The following is a 26442-nucleotide window of genomic DNA, read 5'->3' as shown; positions in this document are numbered from 1 at the left end:
GGCGCCAGACCAGACAGCCCCGGCACAGCCAGCAGCCTCGGAACACGAGCCAGAACCAGAACCCCTGACCAAGGAACACCCCAGGCCACAACGCACACGGAGGCGGCCAGCAGACCTTGGGGACTACGAATGCAACTTCCCGGGCAGGACTGGAACTTAGAGGGGAGGGGTGTTATGTACTGAGCTGAATCCTAGAACAATAGGATTCAGAAACAGCGGGAGCTACCCAATCCAACTCCAGGTGGAAGTGAATCCGCAACCTGATTGGCCTGCTGGAGCAGCCAATCAGGCGGCGGGCAGAAGTGAATCTGCTACCTGATTGGCCTGTAGGAGCAGCCAATCAGGCTGCAGGCAGAAGTCAATTCACAATATAATTGGCCCACAGGTGTAGCCCTGAAGTAGCCAATCACGCAAGGCCCATTGTGTAAATAATGTATATAAGCAGATGGTTTTGGGAAAAGAGCCATTCTTCTTCTCCTCTTCTCCTTGATGACTATGAGCTGAATAAAGAGCATGAAATTCACTCTCGACTCCGAGTACATTTCAAAAACCATGCAAAGATGTGACCGTGGGTGCACAAGGGGGGAAAGGCGTTTGGGGTACAGACAAAGTGTGTGAGGCAAGTCATAAGAAAACTGAAGTGGATTGCAGTGAAATGAATATCTTCCCCTGCCAGGACGGGCAAAGTTCAGAGAAGGTCTAGCATGATTTCAAAGGATTGGATAGGCACATTTTGGGGAAAACACAAACAATTTGTCAAAGAGATGAAATAGTTTTGAATCCTCTCTTGAGAGGGATCCAGAAGTCTGATTTGAGCCCAATGACCTGAAATGCAGCAACTCTGCAGCCCCATTCCCACTTGCCCCTGGTTCTCCAACTTAAGTTGCACAGGGCACCCCAAGAGAAACAGCTTGGGAAGAAGCCTTCAATGCCTCCTGTGGCTCTTGCTTGTGGAAATTGACAGGCCCCCTCCTCACACCATTTAGAAAGAGGAAAGATTGGACTATGTGTAGCCATTATGCATGGCAGCTAAGAATGGATCCTCCCTCATTAGAGGGAGTCTACCTGAGGTGCCAGGGGACACAAACAGGATAAAAAGAGAAGCCTGGGGGGTTTTCCTCAGCATTTTCAGGGCAGTTGGAGACTATGGAAATGGGAAATGGATGTGTGGATGAACTGAGCAGGCAGATTTTGTCATATTCCCAATGCCAGGTAGCCAACTACACAGAAAGAAGTCCACACAATTTGGGTCCCATGCAGTAAGGAACCGCAGTGCTGGGATAACTATGCCTTAGGCATGTGCAGGGAGACTTGGGCTGCAGCTGGCACCTGCCAGTCAGAAATCCATCTGGGAGCCCATGGCGCTGCCACCCAGGCCATGTGGCAGCAGCACCCTCTGTGCTCCCAAACTCTGAGGCAGAGCAGTACAATTTCTATTAAGGTGACTTACACCAAGTTCTGCCACCTCCCATTGAAGTTTAAGCTTAAAAATATTTAATCCCAACAATTTTATAAAAAGAGACCTGTAAGAATGGAAACAGAAATCTGGGTACATTTTTTCTTTTTTTGGCACTTTCCCCCTCCCTCCTCTTACCACTGCAAATTACAAATAGACATTCTTCTTTTTTGCTGTAATTTTTTTTTGGGGGGGGGGAGGAAAAAGTAAATTACTAAATAGCCCCAAACACCTTACTCTTGACAACTGCAGAGACGCACAAACCAGGTTTCTAAACTAAAACAGACGTTTAAAAAACATTGCCATGGTTACAGTTTCACCATTTTTACAAAGATGCCTCTCCAGTTACCCATTAATAACAGGGATGGTCTGAGAGGGGACAGGCTGGGTGGAGGTAGGAAGGGGCGGCCAAAGGGGCAGAGTTTCTCTGCAGTCCAACTAGTGCTCTTCCCATCTTCAGGTTCCTGTGGAAAGGCTGCAGGTTTGAGTTTCCTTTCTTTCCCCAATCGCCCAGGAGCAAAGGCAGCCCACACTGCAGGGCCTTCCGGTGGGGAGGGGAATCGGGGTGCATTTGCCCTGTGCCCCAAGGCAAGTGGTGTTTTGCAGACCACTCCTTTCTCCTGATCTAGCTCATCTAAAGCAGTTGTTCCAGGTGGCTTTAAAAAAAATAAGGCCCAACAGTGCAAAATCTCAATGATTCAGAATTGCAATGTTTCTCGCGCACAAACATGATGTATGAATGAGGGGGCTTTTGCTATACCCTGCTTTGCGAACTGAAGATGTTGGGGGACCAAACAGTTGCCAGTATGATCACCTGCCTGCTTCCTGTCATATTCCAGACAAAAAAGACTGGATGCAGCCCTCCATGTTCAGAAGCCACTAATCCAATACACCCACAGACCATTCCTTCACACGCCTTTCAGGGAGCCAAAAGAGTCACAATTTTCTTATGTTGTTGGCTCCAATGTGTGCACCAGAAACACCAAAACATGTCCAAAGAGCCTGGAACTGCCATTTTTGCCCTGAGGTACAGTAAAAGTTGGCAGGCAGCATACTTAAGCAGCAGCCACAGAATTCTTTAAAGGCAGGTAAGACCAGCTGGGAGTAATTCACCAATCTGCTGTCCAGCTTCCAGAGATATTTTTCTCTGCTTTCCCTAGCCAAGCCATCCCCTAGCTGGCCATTTTACACGGGTTCACATCCATGATTCAAGACAAAAATGGGATGAGATTTCAACACACGATTTTCATCATTTGGTCACTGTTGCTCTTCAGGCAGTCACCAGCGGCTTTCCAAGCTCCTCTACAAGTTGGCACCACTTTCTCTTCCAGCAGCTCAAACAGAGGAAAACACAGCACCAAGTTCCGGGGTTTTTTTGGGGGGGGGGGAGTGGCTGCCATGAGAAGAGATCCCTCTGCCCGCTGTCCTCCTGGCAAACAGCTGAACCTGGCGTTGCCCAGCTTGCTCAGGGACCCAAAGCAGCTTCATTTTTCAGTGACAGTAAGGAAAACCCCAACTCACAATACACAACGAATGCACCACAGTGTTATTTTTTATGCAGCCATACAGGAGGTTGCCTTGGTGAGCAAGGATTAGCTCCAGAGCCTGCAAATCCAGTGCAGCACCCAATCGTGATACTACCGGGAACATAACTGGAGAAGACTTCAAGATGGAGAGGAAGGTGGCAAAAGGAGAAGGAGCGACATGGTCAAGCTCTCAGCCAAACTCCACTGGACATTTATCACTTGAGCAGGTTCTGGGAGAAGAAATCAAGGCTGTGTCTGGAGAGTTCCACGAGGTCAGCTTCATATGGATACTTCATATTCTCGTGTTTCCTGGGGAAAGAAAGCAGACTGGTCAACGGCTGCCTTTGCCCCCAAAAGGGTGCCAGCTATGTCTTTTCAACAGGGGAAATTGCTTAGAGTTTCAGACACCTGGTCAGAACTATTTTATTTCAGGGGGCCTCTGCACTCTGATTACTTCTCAGGGGTTTTATTTTTTAAAACAACAACAACAACAACAACAACAACACCAAAAAAAATCATTGTTGGGCATAATGTTTTGTTGTTGTTGAGATTTTACATTCTTGAGGTTTTAAATTCATGTTAACTTCAAAAGGTTTGGGGCAGGCGGAAGGAGTCGCACAGCTTCACTCTCCATAAAAGGCAACCCCTTTAGGGTATGGCAGCTCCTCCATTGGCTGGCCTGCTCTGATGTCATGGTACATTCACAGACATGCTAAGCACGGAGAGAAAACTGCCTGCCATCGTTGACAGAATGCTGGCAACCAGGATGAGGGATGGGGACCCCTCACTGAAGGCTGAAAGAGAGGAAGGTGGTTGTGGACTGCTGCTGCTGCTGCTGCGGCAGATGCCATGAGTAGGACCACAGTCCGGAAGCAGGCAGTGAGGCTGGACATCATGCCTTGTTCTCAGACTACCAACTGCAAATAAACCCAAGTTGTAACCTTAGAAAGGGCAGCTCATTTCATCCAGTGACTCTGCTTCCCCTGTGGCCACTATGGAGAGGCTCAGAAACTACTCTGATGGCACATGGGGCAAGACAAGGGAGCATCATTGTGGTTCTTCGAGGCAGTTGAATGAGGACAACATTCAGGACTGTCCCGAGACATTTCACTGCCTCTGTCTGCCTCACAATTGCCTCCACGGGGACTTGTGTGTTCCACATGGAGCCAAATCAAGATGCTGCTTTCAATCCAGGAATCCGTCAACTCACCCCTGTCTCATAAATCGGGTTGTCAAACTCTGTCTCCACTGTGATCTGGCTATATGGGTGAGAGTACATGAGGGGCAGGCGCAGGCTGGAGTAGTAGCGGCACCTGAGAGTCGGGGAGAGAGAGACAGAAGAGTCAAGAGAGCAGAGTCCAAAGGGATCCACTGAGCAACACTTTCCAAGCCCTTCCAGCAGCACCTTTCATGGGAGATGATGCATTGATGGCCCAGGACATTGAGACCATTGGAAGGGGGCTGAACACCAGCTGCCCCAGGGCCCCTCCTCCCACCCCATTAGTTGCCCACAGATTGACATGTACCTCTCAGAGCACAGACTGCCCCAAATACAGAGCAGGGTGCTGAGGAAAGGTCCCGGAGAAGCCAAGAGCTACAGGTGGGCTGGCAGAAGCAGGCAAGCTGGCTCAGAAGCTGAGCCCTTTCCCAAACGCCCCAAACGCCTCCCAAACCAGAGAGGGCACCTGCCGCCCCCCTGCCTTCCTACCTGGTGATGTAGACGTATGCTCCCCCCAGCAGCAAGGAGACCACAAGCACTGGGATGAAGATGGCCAGCGCCATGTTCCCCCCTTCCAAGGATGTTTCTGCGGCAGCTTCGGCTACTGAAGAGAGAAGTGTCGGGGTGAGATCCTAGACAGGTAAGCACCTCATGGGATTCCCCAAGACTGACACCCCAAAGCACCCATTGGAAGCTGCAGAATGGAGATCAGCCTTGAAATGGATTTCCCTCCAAGGGCATTGCTAGGTGCTTAAGAGGCTTTGAACAGGCACAGGAAACAAATGGGTGTCCATGTTCCATGCAAAGTGTCCACACAAGCCGTCTGGGAGCAGCCTCATTCCAGGGGGGAATGCAAGCAAGGTGAGGGGTAAGGCTGCCTTCCAACTCTGCCCTTCTAGGACTGGCACCTGAGCGAGTGTGAGAGTTTCTGCAGCTCCACCCACCCTGGAGATGGATGGCTAACACTCAAGACAGATCTTCAGATATCAGAAGACAATCTTTCCCACCATTAGCTGGCACTGAAGAAACATTGACTGCCTGTTAAGCAACGGAGCTTTCCCCTGCAGAAAAGAGCCCTTCTCTCTTGCCCTCCATTTAGCCAGAGCAAAGTAGGCCTGCTCTCCAAGCCGGTTCCTGAATCCACAAGCTCAAGGATACAGTTCTGTCGGCCAGGAAGGCGGAGAAAACCCTGGTGGTAATTTCCAAGAGCAAACATCTTCTTTGCCATCTCCCTGACTCCTGCTTACTGGGCCATGGCTGGGAGAGTGTCAGCTGTCACCCATCCCAATGTAGGCAGGCTGTGAAGGAATGAGATCTTGTATGCATATTACATGGAATGCATATTTTCTGTGTTCGTTCATTGGGAATTAAAGGGTTACTTGGGAAACCTAGCAATTGCCCTGGGTCTGGAATCCACAGCTGCAGTCAGTCCATGGCAGGATATAAGGCATGCATATCTCAGAGGAGAGGCAAATTGAAAGCTCCCTGATTCTTTGATCCTGGGGCCTCTGCGAGGAGCATTTGATGGACAAGGAGATGCTATAAGAACAGGTGGCTGGCCAGGAGGCCAATGACTGGAGGACAGCAAAGGAGCTTGTGGAAGATTCTGTCTCTAGAACACATGAAGAGCCTGCTGGATCAGGCCAGTGGCCCATCTAGTCCAGTACCCTGTTCCTACAGTGGCCTGCCAGAGGTAAGCCTACATGCAGGATCCAAGCACAAGAGCACTCTCCCCACCTGTGGAGGCAGAGCACAGTCACGGCAGCTGGTAACCATTGAGAGCCATCTTTAGGGAAGTGGGAATCTTTGGGGAATGGGCTTAGAGATGGGCGCAAAGGACTGCATTTAATCTTTGCTCCCTTGCTCTGTTGGGGAATTTGCTGATTTCCTGTAATTTTTTATTTGCAATATCTTTTTCTTAAAAGGTCTTACTTTTTTTTTGCATCTTAATAAACTTTTTGTTTCCTAATGGATTTGCCAATAAAGCACACATGGCAGAAACTCCAAATGAAAACTAATCTGGGTCCTGTTGACTCTGGAACTCGGGGCATCCATGAAAATAGTCTGCTCACCTTCTAAGGCATGCTCAAAGCTGTCTTGATTCACTGAAAGAGAAAGGCAGGTAGGTTAGCTTGGGGCTGCTGGATCCAGGGGCTGCCCCAGAGAAGATGAGGCAAGCATCTGCACCCTGGCCCCTCTCTCTTTCCAGGGGAGAGTACCTTTGCAAACAGGGAGCGGCCCACTCCAGCGGGAGGGCTGACCCAGAATGCACTTGATGGTGACCTCTCCGATGAGCTCAAAACCCTCATAGCACATGAATGTCAGGGACTCCCCAGGCAGGTAAAGGCGCTTGTAGAGGATCTGGTATCCGTTTTCTGGTAGGCCTGGGTTCTCACAGGCGAGGGATTCTTCAGCTAGGAGGAAACACACAGAGGAGGAAGCCTATGAACATTCTTTCCCCCTCCAAATCAGGTCTGCATGAAGATTCTTTGGTTCAGGGTGCGTAGATTTATTTCTTGCACTTATCTCCCATCTGTGAGGCAGGTTAGGCTGAGAGAGGCAATGGCTGGCCCAAGGCTCATGGCGAAATGCGGGATTTGAACTCTGGTCTCCCAGGTCCTCATGCCACACTGCATGAGACAGAGAGTGTTTTTTCCCAGCAGCTCAAGCAAGACTGGCGCCACATAAGAAGTGCTGCTCTGCCCCTCCTGCCCCACAAATGTGTTAGAAGTATTGCTTTGCTACCTTCCCTGTGAAGAAAGAGGGTTTTCTCACAGCAAAGGCCACAAATTAACCTGTGGGCTTGGCGCACCTTTTGGCAGCTGTTTGCAGGTGTCAGCCAAGTGCTTCTCCACCTGTCTTTTGGAGGTTTCATCCAACTACTTGCTGGCAACAAATATTGATTGGATGCTATAATTTAGCTCAGTTCCTGGCATATCCAGGGGAAAAAGATTTCTGGCGCCATATTTGAAGATCACCATCTTCAAATATATGAAGGGCTGTCACACAGAAGACAGAGCAAGGGTACCCTTGAGGGTAGGGCCTAAAACCAATGGATTCAAATGACAAAAAAGGAAACACAGTATTTAAGCAGAGGTCATATGGCCATCTGCCAGGGATGCCTTAGCTGAGATTCCTGCATTGCTGGGGGTTGGATTAGATAACCCCAGTCCCCTCAAACTCTTCAATTTTATGATTCTAGATGATATGGAAGAGCCTTCTCCATCCGAGGCCCTGAAGAGAGCCCCTGCTGGTTAAAAGAGACCTTTTTGAGCCCAATCTATCAAACCTGGACCTGTTGAAGGCAGCTTCATATGGTATTTGTATTTATATTCAAATGCCAGCCACAGGGGTTGCAGTCCACCACAACTCAACCATGGCTTCTCATTTCCAGGAAGTGTGTGAGTTTTGCATTCAGAGGGGGGAGCCCAACGTACAAACACAGTGGGGCAGCCTTGAGGTCCAGATGGGCGTCCCCGTCTCCCGGCTGTAACAGGTCAGGAGAGAACTTCCTTCAAGAACGAAGCCCGGATTGCAGGTGTACTGGATTGTGGTCCCTACCAAGAGCACGGGGTCAGAAATCAAACGGGTTGAGTGCTCCACCTCCCCAGGGTCTGTGCAGTACATAACTAGAGGAAAGAAAGGAACAGAGTTAGATGAGAATCCATGGCAATAGTTGGTCTCTCTAGCTTGCAGTGTTGTAGGATGTGGAGGATTTCAGGTTTGAAATGCTTGGAGTCCTCATGAAAGCTTTGAAATCTGATGCCTTTTCACCCTTCAGTTTGAAAGGTTTCAAGTATTTGTGACCTCATTTAATGTTGTGGGGTGTGTAAGAACTGCCATTTATCTGTAGAGCTGTATTTTCAGGTTTTTATTGGTTGGGTTGCTATGCTTGCTAGGCTTCTGGACCTCGTGTGCTGAGAGGGCCTTGATAGTTATTTACTGCACCCCACATTTTCTCTCCAAGGAGTTCCAGGTGGCATACACAGTCCCCCTCCCCCATCTCATTTAATCCTCAGAGCAACCCTGCAAGGTAGGCTAGGCTGAGAGGCAGGGACCAGCACCCAAGGTCAACCAGCGAGTTCCATATGGCTGAGTGGGGATTCAAACCCTGGCCTCCCAGGTCCTATTCTGACACACTGGCCTTGACCTCCAAGCAAGGCAGAGGCCTTAAAAACTCCCTTTGGGCTGGTTCCTCTTGAGTCACCTGCTGCAAAAGGAGCTTTTAAGCTCTCCCCCTGGGCAGCTCCAAAGGACTTGGGCAAACCTCTGTGTAAGATGAGACCATACTATATAAACGGAGGGAGCCCCCTCAGCTCTGCTCTGTAAGGTGCAAGGCTCTCTCTTACATGGCAGATGCAGGGAGGGTTCCTCAAACCACAAGGAAAGACGTGTTAAGAGTCAGCACAGGTCACGCCACCCCTGCCTACATTGCGAGACCCATACTTTTCTCACAGAAGGGTGGGTCGCTGCTCCAGCTGAGGTCCCACTGGCAGGTGAGGGTGTCACTCCCGACAATGTCGTAGCCCGGGTCACACTGGTAGGTGATCTTGGCTTCACGAACAAGCTCTGTGTGAGATGTGGTCTTCCAGCCGTTCTGGATTTCAGGCAAGTCTGAACAGGAGTCATTCCGCGACACTTCTGTACCAGGAAAGCGAACTTGCAGTTAAGAAGCAGCTGGGTACACAGCTGGACTCTGCTCCTCAAGCACCTCAAATACCCCCTTGACAACTATTTGACAGCTGCAGGAAACATCAGGTTCTAGAGAAGCTGGAGGTGGAACTCTCAAAATCTGGGCTGCAGCAACCTGGGCTTCATCTGACAGAACATTTTGCCTCCTTTAAGGAGCTTGGATGGCACCGTCTCCAGAAGAGCTGCCCCTCTGATGGGATGCGCCCTGCTTAGAGCATTCTGTGACATCACAGAGAGCTTGCAACAGGGGTGCCAACTTGAATAAAATATGGGGGGGGCAAGCCCCACCCCACATAATCGATCACAAGATGCAGCACACACCATTTGAATGGCAATGCCCATCAACTCTGGCAGCCCCTCAAATATTTTAGGGGCCCCCGGAAGGGACCTTGGCCCTTAGGAGTTGACTCCTGTGGCTTGCAACACCCTCCCTGGTGAGAGGGAGGGGCAAAGTCAGAAGAGGCAGAAATCAGCGCTGTTGCTCTAAGGGAAATGGGAGGTAGGTTTGGCTGGAAGATGAAGGCCACGTGCCGGAGGGGTGGGGCTGGAGATGGAAAGGGCTCTATGCTGTCAAGGTCTTGAGGCTGCCAAGACCTTGAGAAGTGGGAAATGCAGATTTTTTTTGGGGGGGGGAGGAGCAGGCTGACAAAGGCCCATAGGACCAGCCAGGGGAACTCTGGGTCTCAGTTTGCATAGGGCCAGAGAGCATGTGAGGACCATCAAGGTGCACCTGACCTCTGGTCACAGTGCCTGGGGAAGATGCAGGTCAGAGCCCAGAAACACAGCAGATTCCATGTCCCTGACTGAGGTGGGAGGAGTTCCAAGTCAAGGATTTGGCAGCAGCCCCCTAAATCAGCACTGTGGGTGGCCAGGCAGGATCCCAAGGGCCATGGATCAAGTTTGCACCACCATCCTCTGCGTTTTTGCTCTGGAGCAAGTCACCGTGTGTTTAGTGGGGCTTGCAGTCCCCCCCAATAAGCCTATCAGCGTTGCACAAGGCTGGCCTGCCTGCCTGCCGATCTCTATCTTTATCTATCTATCTATCTATCTATCTATCTATCTATCTATCTATCTATCTATCTATCTATCTATATCTAATCTATCATCTATCTATATCTATCATCTATCTATCTATCATCTATCATCTCTCTCTCTCTCTCTCTCTCTATCTATCTATCTATCTATCTATCTATCTATCTGTCTATCATCTATCTATATCATCTATCTAATCTATCATCTCGGTCTACTGACAGAGTCATCTCAGGACACTTGCACATCACACAGTGAAAGCCCTTTGATAGTCACCTCCCAGAGCTACATGGTTTAGCAACCCACCCCTCTTCACAAGGAGCTCTGGGAATTGTAGCTTGGGTGTGTGTGTGTGGGGGGGAGTGTTGCCTAAGAAACTAGAGCTGCCAGAATTCTTGGGGAGGAACTGAAGCCATGACTGTTTAAAGTGTTATTGTGGCACTTTAAAGGGAGGGTGTGAAGGGGTTTCAGGCACAGAGAGGTCCCTTTCTCCATGGGCTCTTCCTGATCTTCTCCCATAGAGATGCAGGGAGTGGGCATTCTGTGCTCAGAGAAGCTGCTCTGCCACGCCCCCCCCAAGCACCCCAGGAAGACTTTCTTTCTCTCTCCTCCCCAGTTAAAGGACAAATGGGGGGAGCTGCCCCCAAACACATTTCCTTAAAGGTTAGAGAGCGGGGAGCAGGGAGCTGTTGCCCTTCCAATGTTGCTGAAATACACCTCCCAGCTCCCTCTCTGGCTGCGAAGGCTGAAAGCCTGGCGGGCCATGGGCTCCCCCCCCCATCTCCAGTGAGCCCCTGCATCTTGCGCAGTCAGCCCCTCCCCCAGCTTTGCCCTTTCCAGGCCAGGAGGTGGCGAGGCCTCTGAGCCCCCTTCCAGGCACCCACCAATGTAGTTCATGATAAATCCCTGCCCTTTCCCAAAGATGAGCCCAGCAGGGTCCGAGTGGAACTGGATGGTCAAGTCTGGCGTGGAGGAGTAGAGTTTCTGAGGTCCACTGCTGCCCAGGTACTGTCCCAAGATGTGGGCGCTGAGGTCTTCTCCATCATAGACAGTGAGGATATCGCTGTTGCTCAGGTTCAGACTGCTCCGGGGGACGGGGAATGGGTGGGCAGAGAAAAAGAGGGTCACCGTGAGAGGAGTCCTTCTGGATCATCTGGTCTGGGCTCCAACCTGCTTCCCACAGTGGCCAAGAAGCTTCCTCCAGGCAGCCCACAAAGCAGGACATCAAGCATTTGGCTAGGATAAACCAATATTCAGTGGTCTATTGCCTTTGAACTTGGAAACTCATGATTGGCTGCCATAGGGAGGAGCAGGAGGAGTGGCTGATAGACGTCCCTGCGGCGTATGTGTCTCAGCAACAGCAAGAACACCAAAGGAGCCATGCAGGCTCAGGCTCAAAGCCTCTCTGGCCCAGCATCCTGCTTACCACATAGGCCAGTCCAATGCTTTCAGGAAGTGCGCAGGCTGTGCATGAAGGAAGCCACTCTCCCTTGCTGTTACTCAGCCCCTCTGGATCAGACCAAAGGCCCATCTAGAGGTATATTTTGGAACATGCTCTATGCTTTTGATCATCATTGGTCTTAACTAGTTTTAATATTATATTTTTGAGTTGTTGTTATCCACTCAGGGACCTCAAAATGAAGAGTTGGAGAAGAAATCTAATCTAATCGTCTGTGTGCTTGCTTGATCTGCATGGCTCAGTTGGTAGCACATGAGACTCTTAAAGTTTTTAGTGTTTGATGTTGTAACTGTGTTTTTACTATTTTTGTAGGGAGCTGCCAAGACGGGTGGGCGGCTTATAAATAATAAAAATTAATAAAAACAACCATCACCACCATCCCAGGGATGCAGGTTCAAGCCCCAAGTTGGGCAAAAAGATTCCTGCATTGCAGGGGGTTGGACTGGATGACCCTTGTGGTCCCTTCCAACTCTACAATTCTATGATTTAGACATCTTAAGATACTGTAATCAAATCTTAGATGAAGAAACAGATTTTCTTCTATTTTTTGAAACAATTGGACTCCATTTGGACCCAGGATGGTGGACCAAACTTGTCAGAACAGGGGTTTTCTCTGTCTTGACCTTAGACTCTGGACTTTGCTTCTTGAGTTGCCCCTGTGTTTTGACTTTGGAATTCCTTTTTGGATTGCCCTGAGTGTGGACTTAGGGCAGCTGGGTCCCACAAACAGTAGTGAAGGCCACCAACCTGGATGGCTATAAAGGAGGATTAGAGAAATTAATGGTGCCTAAGGCAGATAGAAGTTATGACGCTGGAAGATGAGCCCCTCAGGTCGGAAGGCGTCCAACATGCTACTGAGGAAGAGCGGAGGACAAGTACAAGTAGATTCAGAGCTGATGAAGCGGCTGGGCCAAAGCCGAAAGGACGCTCAGTTGCGGATATGCCTGGAAGCGAAAGGAAAGTCCAATGCTTTAAAGAAAAATATTGCATAGGAACCTGGAATGTAAGAACCATGAATAATGGTAAGCTGGATGTGGTCAAAAATGAGATGGCAAGAATAAATATTGACACCCTGGGCATCAGTGAACTAAAATGGACGGGAATGGGTGAATTCAGTTCGGATGACTATCATATCTACTACTGTGGGCAAGAATCCCGTAAAAGAAATGGAGTGGCCCTCATAGTCAACAAAAGAGTAGCGAAAGCTGTACTGGGATGCAATCTCAAAAATGATAGAATGATCTCGATATGAATCCAAGGCAGACCTTTTAACATCACAGTAATCCAAGTTTATGCACCAACTTCCAGTGCTGAAGAAAGTGAAATTGACCAGTTCTATGAAGACTTACAACACCTTCTAGAAATGACACCAAAGAAGGATGTTCTTCTCATTACAGGGGATTGGAATGCTAAAGTAGGGAATCAAGAGATAAAAGGAACAACTGGCAAGTTTGGCCTTGGAGTTCAAAATGAAGCAGGGCAAAGGCTAATAGAGTTCTGTCAAGAGAACAAGCTGGTCATCACAAACACTCTTTTCCAACAACACAAGAGAGGACTCTACACATGGACATCACCAGGTGGGCAGCATCGAAATCAGATTGATTATATTCCCTGCAGCCAAAGATGGAGAAGCTCTATAATGTCAGCAAAAACAAGACCTGGAGCAGATTGTGGCTCAGATCACCAGCTTCTTACAGCAAAATTCCAGCTTAAACTGAAGAAAGTAGGAAAAACCACTGGGCCAGTAAGATACAATCTAAATCAAATCCCCTATGAATACACAGTGGAAGTGAGGAACTGGTTTAAGGATTTAGATTTGGTGGACAGAGTGCCTGAAGAACTATGGATGGAGGCTCATAACATTATACAGGAGACAGCAATGAAAACCATCCCAATGAAAAGGAAATGCAAGAAAGCAAAGTGGCTGTCCAATGAGGCCTTACAAATAGCGGGAGAGAGAAGGCAAGCAAAATGTGAGGGAGATAGTGAAAGATACAGGAAATTGAATGCAGGTTTTAAAAAAAATAGCAAGGAGAGACAAGAGGGCCTTCTTAAACGAGCAATGCAAAGAAATAGAGGAAAACAACAGAATGGGGAAAACCAGAGATCTGTTCAAGAAAATTGGAGATATGAAAGGAACATTTTATACAAAGATTACCATAATAAAGGACAAAAGTGGAAAGGACCTAACAGAAGCAGAAGACATCAAGAAGAGGTGGCAAGAATATACAGAGGAATTATACCAGAAAGATATGGAGGTCTCGTACACCCCAGGTAGTGTGGTTGCTGACCTTGAGCCAGACATCCTGGAGAGTGAAGTCAAATGGGCCTTAGAAAGCACTGCTAATAACAAGGCCAGTGGAAGTGATGATATTCCAGCTGAACTATTTAAAATTTTAAAAGATGATGCTGTCAAGGTGCTACACTCAATATGCCAGCAAGTTTGGAAAACTCAGCAGTGGCCAGAGGATTGGAGAAGATCAGTCTACATCCCAATCCCAAAGAAGGGCAGTGCCAAAGAATGCTCCAACTACTGCACAATTGCGCTCATTTCACATGCTAGCAAGGTTATGCTTAAAATTCTACATGCAGGCTTAGGCAGTATGTGGACCGAGAACTTCCAGAAGTGCAAGCTGGATTTCGAAGGGGCAGAGGAACTAGAGACCAAATTGCAAAATGCGCTGGATTATGGAGAAAGCTAGAGAGTTCCAGAAAAACATCTACTTCTGCTTCATTGACTATGCAAAAGCATTTGACTGTGTTGACCACAGCAAACTATGGCAAGCTCTTAAAGAAATAGGAGTGCCTGATCACCTCATCTGTCTCCTGAGAAATCTCTATGTGGGACAAGAAGCTACGGTTAGAACTGAATATGGAACAACTGATTGGTTCAATTGGGAAAGGAGTACGACAAGGCTGTATATTGTCTCCCTGATTTAACTTATATGAAGAATTCATCATGCGAAAGGCTGGACTGGAGGAATCCCAAACCGGAATTAAGATTGCCAGAAGAAATATCAACAACCTCAGATATGCTGATGACACAACCTTGATAGCAGAAAGTGAGGAGGAATTAAAGAACCTTTTAATGAGTGTGAAAGAGGAGAGTGCAAAATATGGTCTGAAGCTCAACATAAAAAAAACTAAGATCATGGCCACTGGTCCCATCACCTCCTGGCAAATAGAAGGGGAAGAAATGGAGGCTGTGAGAGATTTTACTTTCTTGGGTTCCATGATCACTGCAGATGGTAACAGCAGTCACGAAATTAAAAGACGCCTGCTTCTTGGGAGAAAAGCAATGACAAACCTAGACAGCATCTTAAAAAGCAGAGACATCACCTTGCCCACAAAGGTCCATATAGTTAAAGCTATGGTTTTCCCAGTTGTGATGTATGGAAGTGAGAGCTGGACCCCATAAAGAAGGCTGATCGCCGAAGAATTGGTGCTTTTGAATTTTGGTGCTGGAGGAGACTCTTGAGAGTCCCTTGGACTGCAAGAAGATCAAACCTCTCCATTCTGAAGGAAATCAGCCCTGAGTGCTCACTGGAAGGACAGATCCTGAAGCTGAGGCTCCAATACTTTGGCCACCTCATGAGAAGAGAAGACTCCCTGGAAAAGACCCTGATGTTGGGAAAGATGGAGGGCACTAGGAGAAGGGGACGACAGAGGACGAGATGGTTGGACAGTGTTCTCGAAGCTATGAACATGAGTTTGACCAAACTGCAGGAGGTAGTGCAAGACAGGAGTGCCTGGCGTGCTCTGGTCCATGGGGTCACGAAGAGTCGGACACGACTAAATGACTAAACAACAACAACAAGGCTGTCAATGGCTACTAGTCATGATAGCTATGTTCTGCCTCTGAATGTGCTTCTGGCAATTGCAAGTAGCGTGGGGGGGGAGCACTGCTGTTGCTCTGGGGTCCTTCTTGCAGGATTCCTGTGGGGAACTGGTTGGGAAGATGGTGATCAAGATGGGCCTTCGGCCTGATCCAGCAGGGTCTGCTGCTGCTCTTAGCAGGCTGCTGTTGATGTTTGGATGCCATTTTCAACCAAGGTGGTGGACTGAATCTTTTAAAACTGCAGTTTTTAAAGTTTTGGTTTCTTAGAGTTCCTGGGCAATGCTAGAGACTGCCAGTACTTTGTATGTTGACACTGGAAAGCAGATCTCAAGAAGTTTGAGCCCTGCTGTACATGGAGCCTGGAAATCAAGCACTGCAGTTTTCCAGAACAACTCAAAAGCTTGCCCAGACCTGTTTTGATCAGAGGCAGAAGTGGGATGCACATCCACATCACTAGGAGAAGTTGCTTTTACGAGACCCCTTGGCCCCCAGAGCTAGTTTGCCTCAGTGATAGACAAGCAGGAAAGAACTAAGCCAAATAGAATCATAGAATCATAGAGTTGGAAGAGACCACAAGGGCCATCCAGTCCAACCCCCTGCCAAGCAGGAAACACCATCAAAGCATTCCTGACAGATGGCTGTCAAGCCTCTGCTTAAAGACCTCCAAAGAAGGAGACTCCACCACACTCCTTGGCAGCAAATTCCACTGCCGAACAGCTCTTACTGTCAGGAAGTTCTTCCTAATGTTTAGGTGGAATTTTCTTTCTTGTAGTTTGAATCCGTTGCTCCGTGTCCGCTTCTCGGAGCATGGCTTTCAAAATGATGAAATCCAAAATGCAAAGCAAGACTGTTCCCCGAGGGCATGGGAAAATAAAGCACAGAGCAAAACAAACCCAGATGTTCCTGTGCCTTTAAAAGAAGTCAGATGCAAATGGGTTACAAATATCAAATAAATAAGTAAGTATGTATTCTGTTGTTTTATTCTTGCACTATGTTTTAGAAATATATATTTAATTTACAGGAAAATCAAGTTGTTACAATGCAATAGGATGAATGTATGTCTAAAGAAACCAATAAAAAGAATGAGAAGAAGAAGAAGAAGAAGAAGAAGAAGAAGAAGAAGAAGAAGAAGAAGAAGAAGAAGAAGAAGAAGAAGAAGAAGAAGAAGAAGAAGAAGAAGAAGAGGAGGAGGAGGAGGAGGAGGAGGAGGAGGAGGAGGAGGAGGAGGAGGAGGAGGAGGAGGAGGAGGAGGAGGAGGAGGAGGAAAGAACAGGAGTGGCAAGCAAAGCTCATGGCATGAAGGTCAATGAATCTCTGCATAGCGAGCAGATGGGACAATATCAGGAGCTGGTAACCCCTCACTGGTCTCACTTCTAAATTCAACACAGTAACAGAGCTTCTATTGGCCAGCAGAGGGTGCTGCTCTTCAATAAATTCAAACTTTCCCCTTCAACCCAGAGTAGATGGCAAATATTTGGGTGTGGGAGCAGGTGGAGTCAAGGAGAAACACCAGTCTGCCAGCCAGCCAGCCAGAAAAGAGACCCCTGCCAGGTTCTTGTGTCTTTAGCAGTAGGAATCAGCAGCAGCCCAAAGCACCCACAGTTATCCCCACCTGCTAATGTCTCTGCACACTAGATTGCGACTTCCAGAAGGCCACAGGGTTCTCAGTTCTGTTTAATAATGTTAAGGTCCTGATAGTGGTGGCAGGAGATGGGTGAGGGGTGAAGGAGAGATGCAGAAGCTGCATTAAAAAGTCCCCTGTGGGACTAGCAGAGCACCATCTAAGACATGGGTAGGCAAAGTGGTGCCCTCCAGATGTTGCTGGACTACAACTCCCATAATCCCAGGTGCCACTGGGGCTGATGAGAATAGGAATCCCAAGAACATTTGAGAACCATGTTGGCTACCCCTGGTCTAAGATGTAAATTGCACCAAACTGAGCTGTTCCACATCAGAAGAGAGAGCACTTGGAAGTCACTTGATGTGACGATCTCAAAATATCCCAAGGGCTTTCACATGGAAGATGAGCAAGCTTTGTTTTCTACTGCTCCAGAAGCAAGAACAGGAACCAATGGATTCAAATGATAAGAAAGGAGGTTCTGATGAAACATTAGGAATAACATTCTGACGGTTAGAGATGCTCGGCTGTGGAACAGGCTACCTTGGAAGCTGCTGGACCCTTCCTCATTGGATGGGCATCTGTTGGAGACTCTTTAGCTATGATTCCTGAATTTCAGGGGGCTGGACTAGATGACATTTGGGGTACCTTCCAACTCTACAAGTCTATGATTCTGTCTCCCTTGCATGGATTTCTGCCTTGCTCAGGTCGGCCCCCACTCCCTTCCTCAGCCCATACAGCTGCTGAGGCTCCCTCCTCATCCTTGGCTGTGTGCCAGCTCAGCTGGGAATTTGATTAAAGTTTTCTTTGGAAGCCACTTGGATAATCCCACTGGAAAGCTGACATTTTATAGTAAATCGTAGCTTCCTGTCAAAACACTGTTTTCATGGTGACATTTATGCTTGGTAACTCTGAGTACACACAGCCCCTTCTTTTCTCCTAAGAGCTGAGGAAAGCACAACTCTAATGGGTTCACACAGAGAGCAAAAGCCTTCTGCCTCTGAGGACTGCGCCAAATATGACGAACAGACTCTGCAGCCTGGAAAAGGACCTACTCTGGATTAGAAGGCTGACCAAAGATTTGGAGAGGGAAGGGTGGGTGGGATCTTCCTTCAAGCTTCCTCTTTGGATGTAAATTGCCCTCTTCTTAGTCTCAAATCACAGGTCAGCCAGAAAGGGTTGTGCTGCTGCTGCTGCTGCTGCTGCCGCCCACACACCTGCCATCCACTACTGTTTGTGACCTGCAGAGCTGTGAAATTCAAAACCCCAAAGCCAGCAACTGGCATGTTATTGGCTCGAAGTGCAATGCCAAGAAGGCACCCTTGCAGGGGCAGGGCAAGTGGACCTGCTGCCCTTTGACTGTAGCTGGGAGCCACCATTGAGATGTGGTTGCCAGGCTGTTGTAGCAGTTGCAGACTCTTCAGAGGACGGGCTCAATATTGCATGTTAAATAAGCAAAAGGCCTGCAGTCTTGAACTGGGAAGCCCCTTTGGTCCCCTTGAAATCTCCAGGTGCTGCTTCCAGAGGTGGAAAGCCTGCAGCTCACACTGGCAACTTTTCCACAGTGTCCACATGACATCACTGGTATAAAAACGAGACCCTGTATCCCCCCCCCCATTCCTTAATCCAGATTTTCCCTATCCATGACAAATCCAATGCATTATTTACAACAAACAAGCAGACAGACAGACAAACCCATGCTGTTGCTGGCAGCTCTTTTGCAATTATCTATGTGACCTGTTTGTGATACTAAGCCCCCATCTGGAGCCCCCCCCCAACTCTGGGGTGCCTTCATCTCCAGCAACTGATTCCCAAGGATAAAATGCAGTCGTCGGATGAATATTCCTAAATGGCAGCTTCGCTCAGAAATACACAAATAAATTGGGCCTCCTGTTACATGTTTAACTTATTAACATTTGAATCATAGTTAGATCCCACCCTTCCTCTATGAAATTCAGGGCAGTCTCCATAATTGTTTCCCCATTTCTTCCTCCCAATAAGCCTGCAGTGAGAGGGGTGGACCTTCATGGCTGGGGGTGGGCTGGGGCCTTTCCCCACCCATTTACCTCTCTGTTGAATGTTAGGAGGGCATAGGAAAATATCTGGTTGTCTGTCTCTGTACCTAGAGGAATAGGAATCACTGGCCAGTCAGGGCCAGACTCTGGTAATATGGTGCCCTGTGCAAGGACAACGCTGGGCAAGGACAACGCCCACTAAATGTTTCTTATTTTCACAATAATTCCTTTTGGTGCAGTTGCTTTTTATGGATCTTCTCAGTAGATACTCATATCAATATAGGGATGATGATGATCCTCCTCTGCTCAGTGCCCTGTGGGGGGGGGAGCTGCCCGCCATGCCCTGAGTCTGCTTCTGGGCCAGGGAGGCAGCTGTGCCGGCGTTGGTCTGCCAGGCCCTCCCTGGCGCAGAGGCCCTCTGTTTGCCTCCACGCTGCAGTCAGAAATCTCAGCTTGGTGTTAGATGTGGATCTAAGGCATGTGGATTTATTGGAAGACAAAGACCCATCAGGCTTAAATAAATGGAAGGTGGGTATTTACAAAGCCATCAGCGAGCTCAAGGGGTAAAGTAAGTTGTGGAACTAGCTCTTGCCTAAACCGCAAAGCGGCTTTTGCCAGGGGAATTTCTCTCTGATCCCTTTAAGCAAGTCAGAGGGAGGAGAGCGGCTGATGCTAAAGGAGCTGCTCCGTATGAATCTAGGCTGTCTGCCCTATTATCAGATGTGGGTTGCCTGCTGTACAGTAGCTACTTGGCGGCATTCTGTGCATGCTCAGAGATATTTGTTTTCTCCATCAGTTTCTAGTCTGCTGCCTCATCTTCCTCTCCTCCCCTTCCCCCCCCCCACAAAAGACCATAGCAGCAGGCATATACTGGCAATTCCGTTTTTAAGCACCCCAATGATTCTGTAGGGAAGTCTAGACTGAGAGCCTGAGATTTGCTTTCCTGGCTTGAGAGGGTATTTGCACCTGGATCTTCCCTGGCTAATCTCAACCATCTCTCTGTTCCCCTGACTTGCTCCCCTGCTTTATCCTCCATTGCCAGACATCTCCCTCTCTCTCCACCCTCAACATGGGGAGGGAGGCTTTCATATGTGGAGGGGAAGAATCAGATGCCTTAGGGGACTTGCTCATTAGTGTGGGTCCTGGCAAGAGGGGGCAGGGGAGACAACAGCTTGGTCCCCGACATCTCGGCTTGAGCCTACAGGCCTGTCTCCTGCCCATCAGATGATCTTATTTAAGAGAGAGCCGGTTTGTGTCAGGGACTGGGCAGAGGAGGAGTGGTGGAGACGGCCTCCCCATCCTGACCTTTCCAGGGAGGAGGAAGAGGAAGACAGTGTGGATTTACAACAGGGGTTTAAAGGAGGTAGAAGCTCAGAGGCAGATGAGGGGGGAAACTGGGAAATCACAGGAGAGACAGAGCAACATCCTTCTGACACACTGTCATTAGAAAGCATTCCAGACCCTCCATCACCAAGAACCCAGTGAGCCTTAAAAGTAGGAGAGCAAAGAGCTCAAAGACAGAGGGCATGTAGCAGCCCCCGTAGAGGAGATGATGACCAATGAGGAAGTGGGAGTGAAGGGGAGTGGAGATTCACTCGGGACAACGCCATTATCCAAGAGGCTGGGGTCTATAGCCTCTCTCTGTAAAGATTAAAATAAAAAAGGACTGCAAGGAACTTTTCCTTGTCTTTATCACTGACAGCATCCTGACAGTTTGATTGTGGCATGTACAGTATGTGAGCATTCAACATTAAATGTGCTTAGATGGTTGAGATGCATTGAAATGTTTTCAGCTGGTTTTAAATGTTTTTAGTGTCATAGAAATTATAGGAAAAATAGAATTAAAATTTGAAATGTGTGTGAAAAAGGCTGAAAAAGTTGAAGGTTGGAATGTGAAGGTTGTGATTGTGGCAGAAGCATCTGAGAAGGACAGAATGAGACACATGCAAGAGCTGTTGTTATGACTGCTGAGGGCAAAGGAAGGAGGGAAAGATAAGAAAGCTGTGATGCCTTGTGATTAAACCAGTATAAGCTGGAAGAGGACTTCCGGTTTGCCGCGGCCATCGCTCCGGAGGCGCGAGACGACCGTTCCGGGAGTCTCGAACGTTGCGGGGGTTTTTTTAGGGGTTTTGTGAAGGCTACACAAACCCCGGTACCTCAGGGGGGGTTACCCTGAGGGAGGTGTACCCAGCGGCGCCCTAGAAGTTCTCCTTAACTCAGGATTTTGTTCGTAAATCCCGGAGAAGGATCGGAGCTGTGGGCGCAAAGGGGAGGTAGCGCAACCCCCTCAGCGCGAAGTCTCAAGCCTCTGATGAAAGCGGCAGGCTTCCAAGGAGGAAAAAACGAGCCAGGATCTCTTTTAGACGCATTGGACTATTAAGAACACCTAAAGTTAAAAGATCCTTAGACTCGGACTGCTGCGAGTGTAAAAAGGGAGTCCGCTCCAGCAGATGGGAGATCATGGCGTACGACGATTCACTGTGAGAGGGAGAAGCTGGTAAGAAAGTATCCATCTAACGAGAGAACGCAAAAGACCTCAGCTACTTTGTAAATTCTCTAGCAGAGAGCTGAGGCAGAGTTTATTTGTTGGACTTTATTTGACTTAGCTGGTGGAAAAGTGGGGAGTTTCCACTTCGTGCTACCCGTGATTCTTTTTGGAAGGGAAGGCATGACTTGCACTTTCGCTGCGCTCCTCCATTTTGAGTAAGAGAAAACGTACTGACCTAGATTTCAATACTTTGCAACTAAAGGTTTGGGACTGTCTATCTCTCAACACTCTTCTATCTGGTTCTTTTTTTTTTTATATCTTCTGGATATTTCGAATATTCTGGGACATTCTGCGTTTGAGGAGAAGAAGAATGGCTTGTGACTATCTTCGCCAGTATTAGAAAATAAACCCTCCCCCTTCTTCCCCGCCGCTGGCTACAGCAGTGCAAAGACTGACTTCTTGGCGACTTTGGACTTTTAGATCTTAACAACGGTAGCCTCAGAGCCATAGACATTTTGAAAGTACTGTGTTAAACGCCCAGGGGGATTCAGTGTCTTGTCTCCCTAGAGGAGACCAGAGCAGAGGAGCAGAGTTTCGAGACTCCATTTTAAAAAGGAGGAAAGCTGGAAGAGTCCATTTTCCGTATACTCTAAAAGGACTGGAGCTGACGTGTGGTGGAAGAATGAACTGCAGTACCCCATTCTAAAGCAACGTAGTATCAATCTTAGAGGGGAACCAGACTCTGTATAAGAACTCTTCCAAACGCAAGAAGAACTCTGATTTGATTTATACTCTGGGGTTTGAGTTGGGGTCCAGGCTTGGCTTGAGAACATAGATTGTTGACTCTTATTAGACATTGACTTATTGATATTTTGATATACTGATACATTGGTTTATTGCGGTGCCTAACCAGCCCCAAAGTGTTTCTCCCCCCCAAAGGAAAGATTTAAATTTACAAAAGTTGAATTTTTTCCATTCCCCCGTGAATTTATTTTCCCCTGTTTTCCCTTACCCCCTTCCCCCCCTTTTTTGCTTGTTCGCCTGGTTTGTTTTTCCCTCCCCTTTCTTCTTTTTTTTTCTTTTCTTCTTTTTTCTTCCTTTTTTTTTTTTTCCTTTTCTACAGGTTGAAGCTATGTCAGGAACGGGAAAGAAAGGAGCGGTAGGGTCTACTGAGAGACGCTCTTCAAGACAGGAGAATGGAAAGGAGAGTAAAGAGATTAAAGACTATGACACCTTAATGGCAGAGATCAGAAAGGAATTTAAGCATAATGAACACTACATTGACAAGAAGCTATCAGAAGTCCAAGAGACACTGGATAAAAAACTCGAAGGCTTAGTAACAGAAGTAAATGACCTAACAGTAAGGTCTAAAACAATGGAAGACAATATTAAAAAAACTCAAAAAGACTTCAAAGAAATCATGAAGGAGACGGAAAAAATGAGGGAAGACATGTCTGATATGAGTAAATTACAAGAAGACATACTGGATAGCATCGCTATGCTAGAAATGAGACAAAAACAATTAAATTTGAAGTTCAGGGGGATCCCAGAAGAGATCAACGAAAACATCCGGCCGAAAATAGTGACAAATCTAGCAATGTGGCTTGGCTTGCAAGAGGAAGAAGTAGATAGCAAAATAAGCAATGTCTTCAGGATAAAAGTAAGATCAGTTAAGGCAAAAGCCAAAAAATTACCTGGGGACTGCTTAGTATCATTTACCTCGATGGATTTTAAGAACAGGATCATGCGAGAGAGTTACAGTAACAACCTTAAGATAGAGGGAAAGACGATCATCCTTTTTAAAGAGGTCCCGACTAGATTTTTGAAAAAAAGAGAACCGTTTAAGGAACTCGCTGGCTTGTTAAATAAAAATGGGATCTCCTATAGGTGGGAATACCCACGAGGGCTGATCTTCTATTACAAGAATAAAAGATTTACGTTGATTAATGAAAATGATGTAGATAAATTTGCCAGGAAATATTATAAATTCCTTGGAAAACCAGAATCGTCGAATCCAAGAACAGACCAAGACCAAGAAGAGGAAAAGAAGGAAGGTACAGACGAAGAGGAGGGAGAGCAAGAAGAAGAAACCGAACCACCTATAGACATTAACACCGAAACGCAATCTTAAATTGATTTTAAACTCAACTACCGAAATGACATTAAAAGTAATATCTTGGAATGTAAATGGCCTTAATGACAAAAACAAGAGAAATAAAATTGAACATGTTTTGAAAAAGAAAAATCTCGATGTAATTTGTTTACAGGAAACTCATATTGCAAACAAACATAAAAAAAATTCTGAGTAATAAAAGATTGGGCAATGAATTCATAGCATCGGATCAGAGTAAAAAAAGGGGAGTGGTTATCTATGTTAAAAATAAGTATGAATCTGAATTAATTTACAAAGATGAAGAAGGTAGAATTTTGATTGTACAAGTTACTTTACAAGGGGAAAGGATAATTCTTGTAGGTATATATGCACCTAATGAAAGAAAGGCCGAATTTTATTCTAAATTAAAAGAAATTATGCTAGACCACCTTGATGCTAGAATTATTCTTATGGGAGACTGTAACGGGGTAGTGATGCCAGAAATCGATCGATCGGAAAGAAGAAAAGATAGAAACGAAGGCAAACTCCCGAGATCCTTTTTCGATTTGGTAGAAGACATAGGAGTTGCAGATTTATGGAGATTTAAATATCCCACTACTAAACAGTATACCTTCTTCTCAGGATCCAATAATAGCTGGGGAAGAATTGATTATATTTGGGCTTCTAATGATCTAATCCCCAGAGTTGCGAAAATAGACATCCTCCCCAGAACTTTCTCTGATCATAATGCAGTGTATTTGGAATTGAAATTAAAAGATAAAGTCAATTTTAGATGGAGAATGAATGAGAATCTCTTCTATGATAAGCAGATAATTGGAAAAGCTAAAGATACAATTCGGGAATATTTCAATTTAAATATGCATAAGGAGACATCAACCCATATTGTATGGGACGCCAGCAAAGCCGTCATGAGGGGGTTCCTCATACAAAAAAATAGTCACAAAAGAAAAGAAAGAGGGAAAATAAAAGAAGAAATCTTGACACAAATAATGGATTGTGAAAAACAGTTAACATCAATGCCAACAGACGAAACTCTGAAACAAACTATCAAAAGACTCCAGACACAGCTTTCCATACAAGTAAACTACGAGGTCGAATGGAAAATCAAATGGCTAAGACAAAAAAACTTTGAATTTGCAAACAAATCGGGTAGATTTTTGGCCTGGCAGCTAAAAGCACGGCAAAAACAGAGTACAATCACTAAGATCAAGGATGAAGGATTAGAAATAGAAGATCCTAAAGAGATAAGGAAGGTCTTCTTAAGATACTATCGAGAGTTATATAAGAAGGGAAAAGAAGACAAGACCAAAATCGAAACATACATTCAAAAATATGGCCTCCAGAAAATATCTCCAGACCAAAAAGACCTCCTTAATAAAGACATCACTAATCAGGAAATTGAGAAAGCCATTAACAAAATGAAACTGGGCAAGGCCCCCGGGCCAGATGGTATATCTGCAAAGTACTATAAGGTCCTAGTAAAAGAAATCACACCCGTACTCTGTGAAGTTATGAATAACATCCTTAAAGAAGGGATAAGGAGAGATGCAGAAGCTGCATTAAAAAGTCCCCTGTGGGACTAGCAGAGCACCATCTAAGACATGGGTAGGCAAAGTGGTGCCCTCCAGATGTTGCTGGACTACAACTCCCATAATCCCAGGTGCCACTGGGGCTGATGAGAATAGGAATCCCAAGAATAGGAATCCCAAGAACATTTGAGAACCATGTTGGCTACCCCTGGTCTAAGATGTAAATTGCACCAAACTGAGCTGTTCCACATCAGAAGAGAGAGCACTTGGAAGTCACTTGATGTGACGATCTCAAAATATCCCAAGGGCTTTCACATGGAAGATGAGCAAGCTTTGTTTTCTACTGCTCCAGAAGCAAGAACAGGAACCAATGGATTCAAATGATAAGAAAGGAGGTTCTGATGAAACATTAGGAATAACATTCTGACGGTTAGAGATGCTCGGCTGTGGAACAGGCTACCTTGGAAGCTGCTGGACCCTTCCTCATTGGATGGGCATCTGTTGGAGACTCTTTAGCTATGATTCCTGAATTTCAGGGGGCTGGACTAGATGACATTTGGGGTACCTTCCAACTCTACAAGTCTATGATTCTGTCTCCCTTGCATGGATTTCTGCCTTGCTCAGGTCGGCCCCCACTCCCTTCCTCAGCCCATACAGCTGCTGAGGCTCCCTCCTCATCCTTGGCTGTGTGCCAGCTCAGCTGGGAATTTGATTAAAGTTTTCTTTGGAAGCCACTTGGATAATCCCACTGGAAAGCTGACATTTTATAGTAAATCGTAGCTTCCTGTCAAAACACTGTTTTCATGGTGACATTTATGCTTGGTAACTCTGAGTACACACAGCCCCTTCTTTTCTCCTAAGAGCTGAGGAAAGCACAACTCTAATGGGTTCACACAGAGAGCAAAAGCCTTCTGCCTCTGAGGACTGCGCCAAATATGACGAACAGACTCTGCAGCCTGGAAAAGGACCTACTCTGGATTAGAAGGCTGACCAAAGATTTGGAGAGGGAAGGGTGGGTGGGATCTTCCTTCAAGCTTCCTCTTTGGATGTAAATTGCCCTCTTCTTAGTCTCAAATCACAGGTCAGCCAGAAAGGGTTGTGCTGCTGCTGCTGCTGCTGCCGCCCACACACCTGCCATCCACTACTGTTTGTGACCTGCAGAGCTGTGAAATTCAAAACCCCAAAGCCAGCAACTGGCATGTTATTGGCTCGAAGTGCAATGCCAAGAAGGCACCCTTGCAGGGGCAGGGCAAGTGGACCTGCTGCCCTTTGACTGTAGCTGGGAGTCACCATTGAGATGTGGTTGCCAGGCTGTTGTAGCAGTTGCAGACTCTTCAGAGGACGGGCTCAATATTGCATGTTAAATAAGCAAAAGGCCTGCAGTCTTGAACTGGGAAGCCCCTTTGGTCCCCTTGAAATCTCCAGGTGCTGCTTCCAGAGGTGGAAAGCCTGCAGCTCAC

The 26442-nt window shown here is 47.0% G+C and overlaps 2 protein-coding genes across 2 annotated transcripts in view; one reads left to right on the top strand and one right to left on the bottom strand.

The window, feature by feature from the left end:
- Positions 1 to 1473: 1473 nt before the first annotated feature.
- SEZ6L (seizure related 6 homolog like) overlaps positions 1474 to 26442 on the bottom strand; it is a 125206-nt gene continuing 100237 nt past the window's right edge. The window contains exons 10-17 of the mRNA XM_035099185.3: positions 10807 to 11003; positions 8648 to 8842; positions 7639 to 7830; positions 6421 to 6615; positions 6274 to 6306; positions 4691 to 4805; positions 4193 to 4295; positions 1474 to 3291 (exon numbers count right to left, since the gene is read on the bottom strand). Of these exons, the coding sequence (XP_034955076.1) occupies positions 3262 to 3291; positions 4193 to 4295; positions 4691 to 4805; positions 6274 to 6306; positions 6421 to 6615; positions 7639 to 7830; positions 8648 to 8842; positions 10807 to 11003 (1060 nt within the window). The 3' untranslated portion in view covers positions 1474 to 3261. The remainder of the gene's footprint in view (positions 3292 to 4192; positions 4296 to 4690; positions 4806 to 6273; positions 6307 to 6420; positions 6616 to 7638; positions 7831 to 8647; positions 8843 to 10806; positions 11004 to 26442) is intronic.
- On the top strand, positions 21531 to 23550 carry LOC148683063 (uncharacterized; the record flags this gene model as incomplete). Its single annotated transcript, XM_088659550.1, has 2 exons — positions 21531 to 21717; positions 22210 to 23550. Coding segments are annotated over 2 exons (1449 nt in total), but the record flags the coding sequence as incomplete, so codon positions are not given.

Source organism: Zootoca vivipara, chromosome 16, assembly GCF_965207765.1.
Source record: "Zootoca vivipara chromosome 16, rZooViv2.hap1.1, whole genome shotgun sequence".
Lineage (NCBI taxonomy): Eukaryota > Metazoa > Chordata > Lepidosauria > Squamata > Lacertidae > Zootoca > Zootoca vivipara.
The sequence above is the reverse complement of the archived record's forward strand: the minus strand, read 5'-3'. Positions and strand labels throughout refer to the sequence as shown.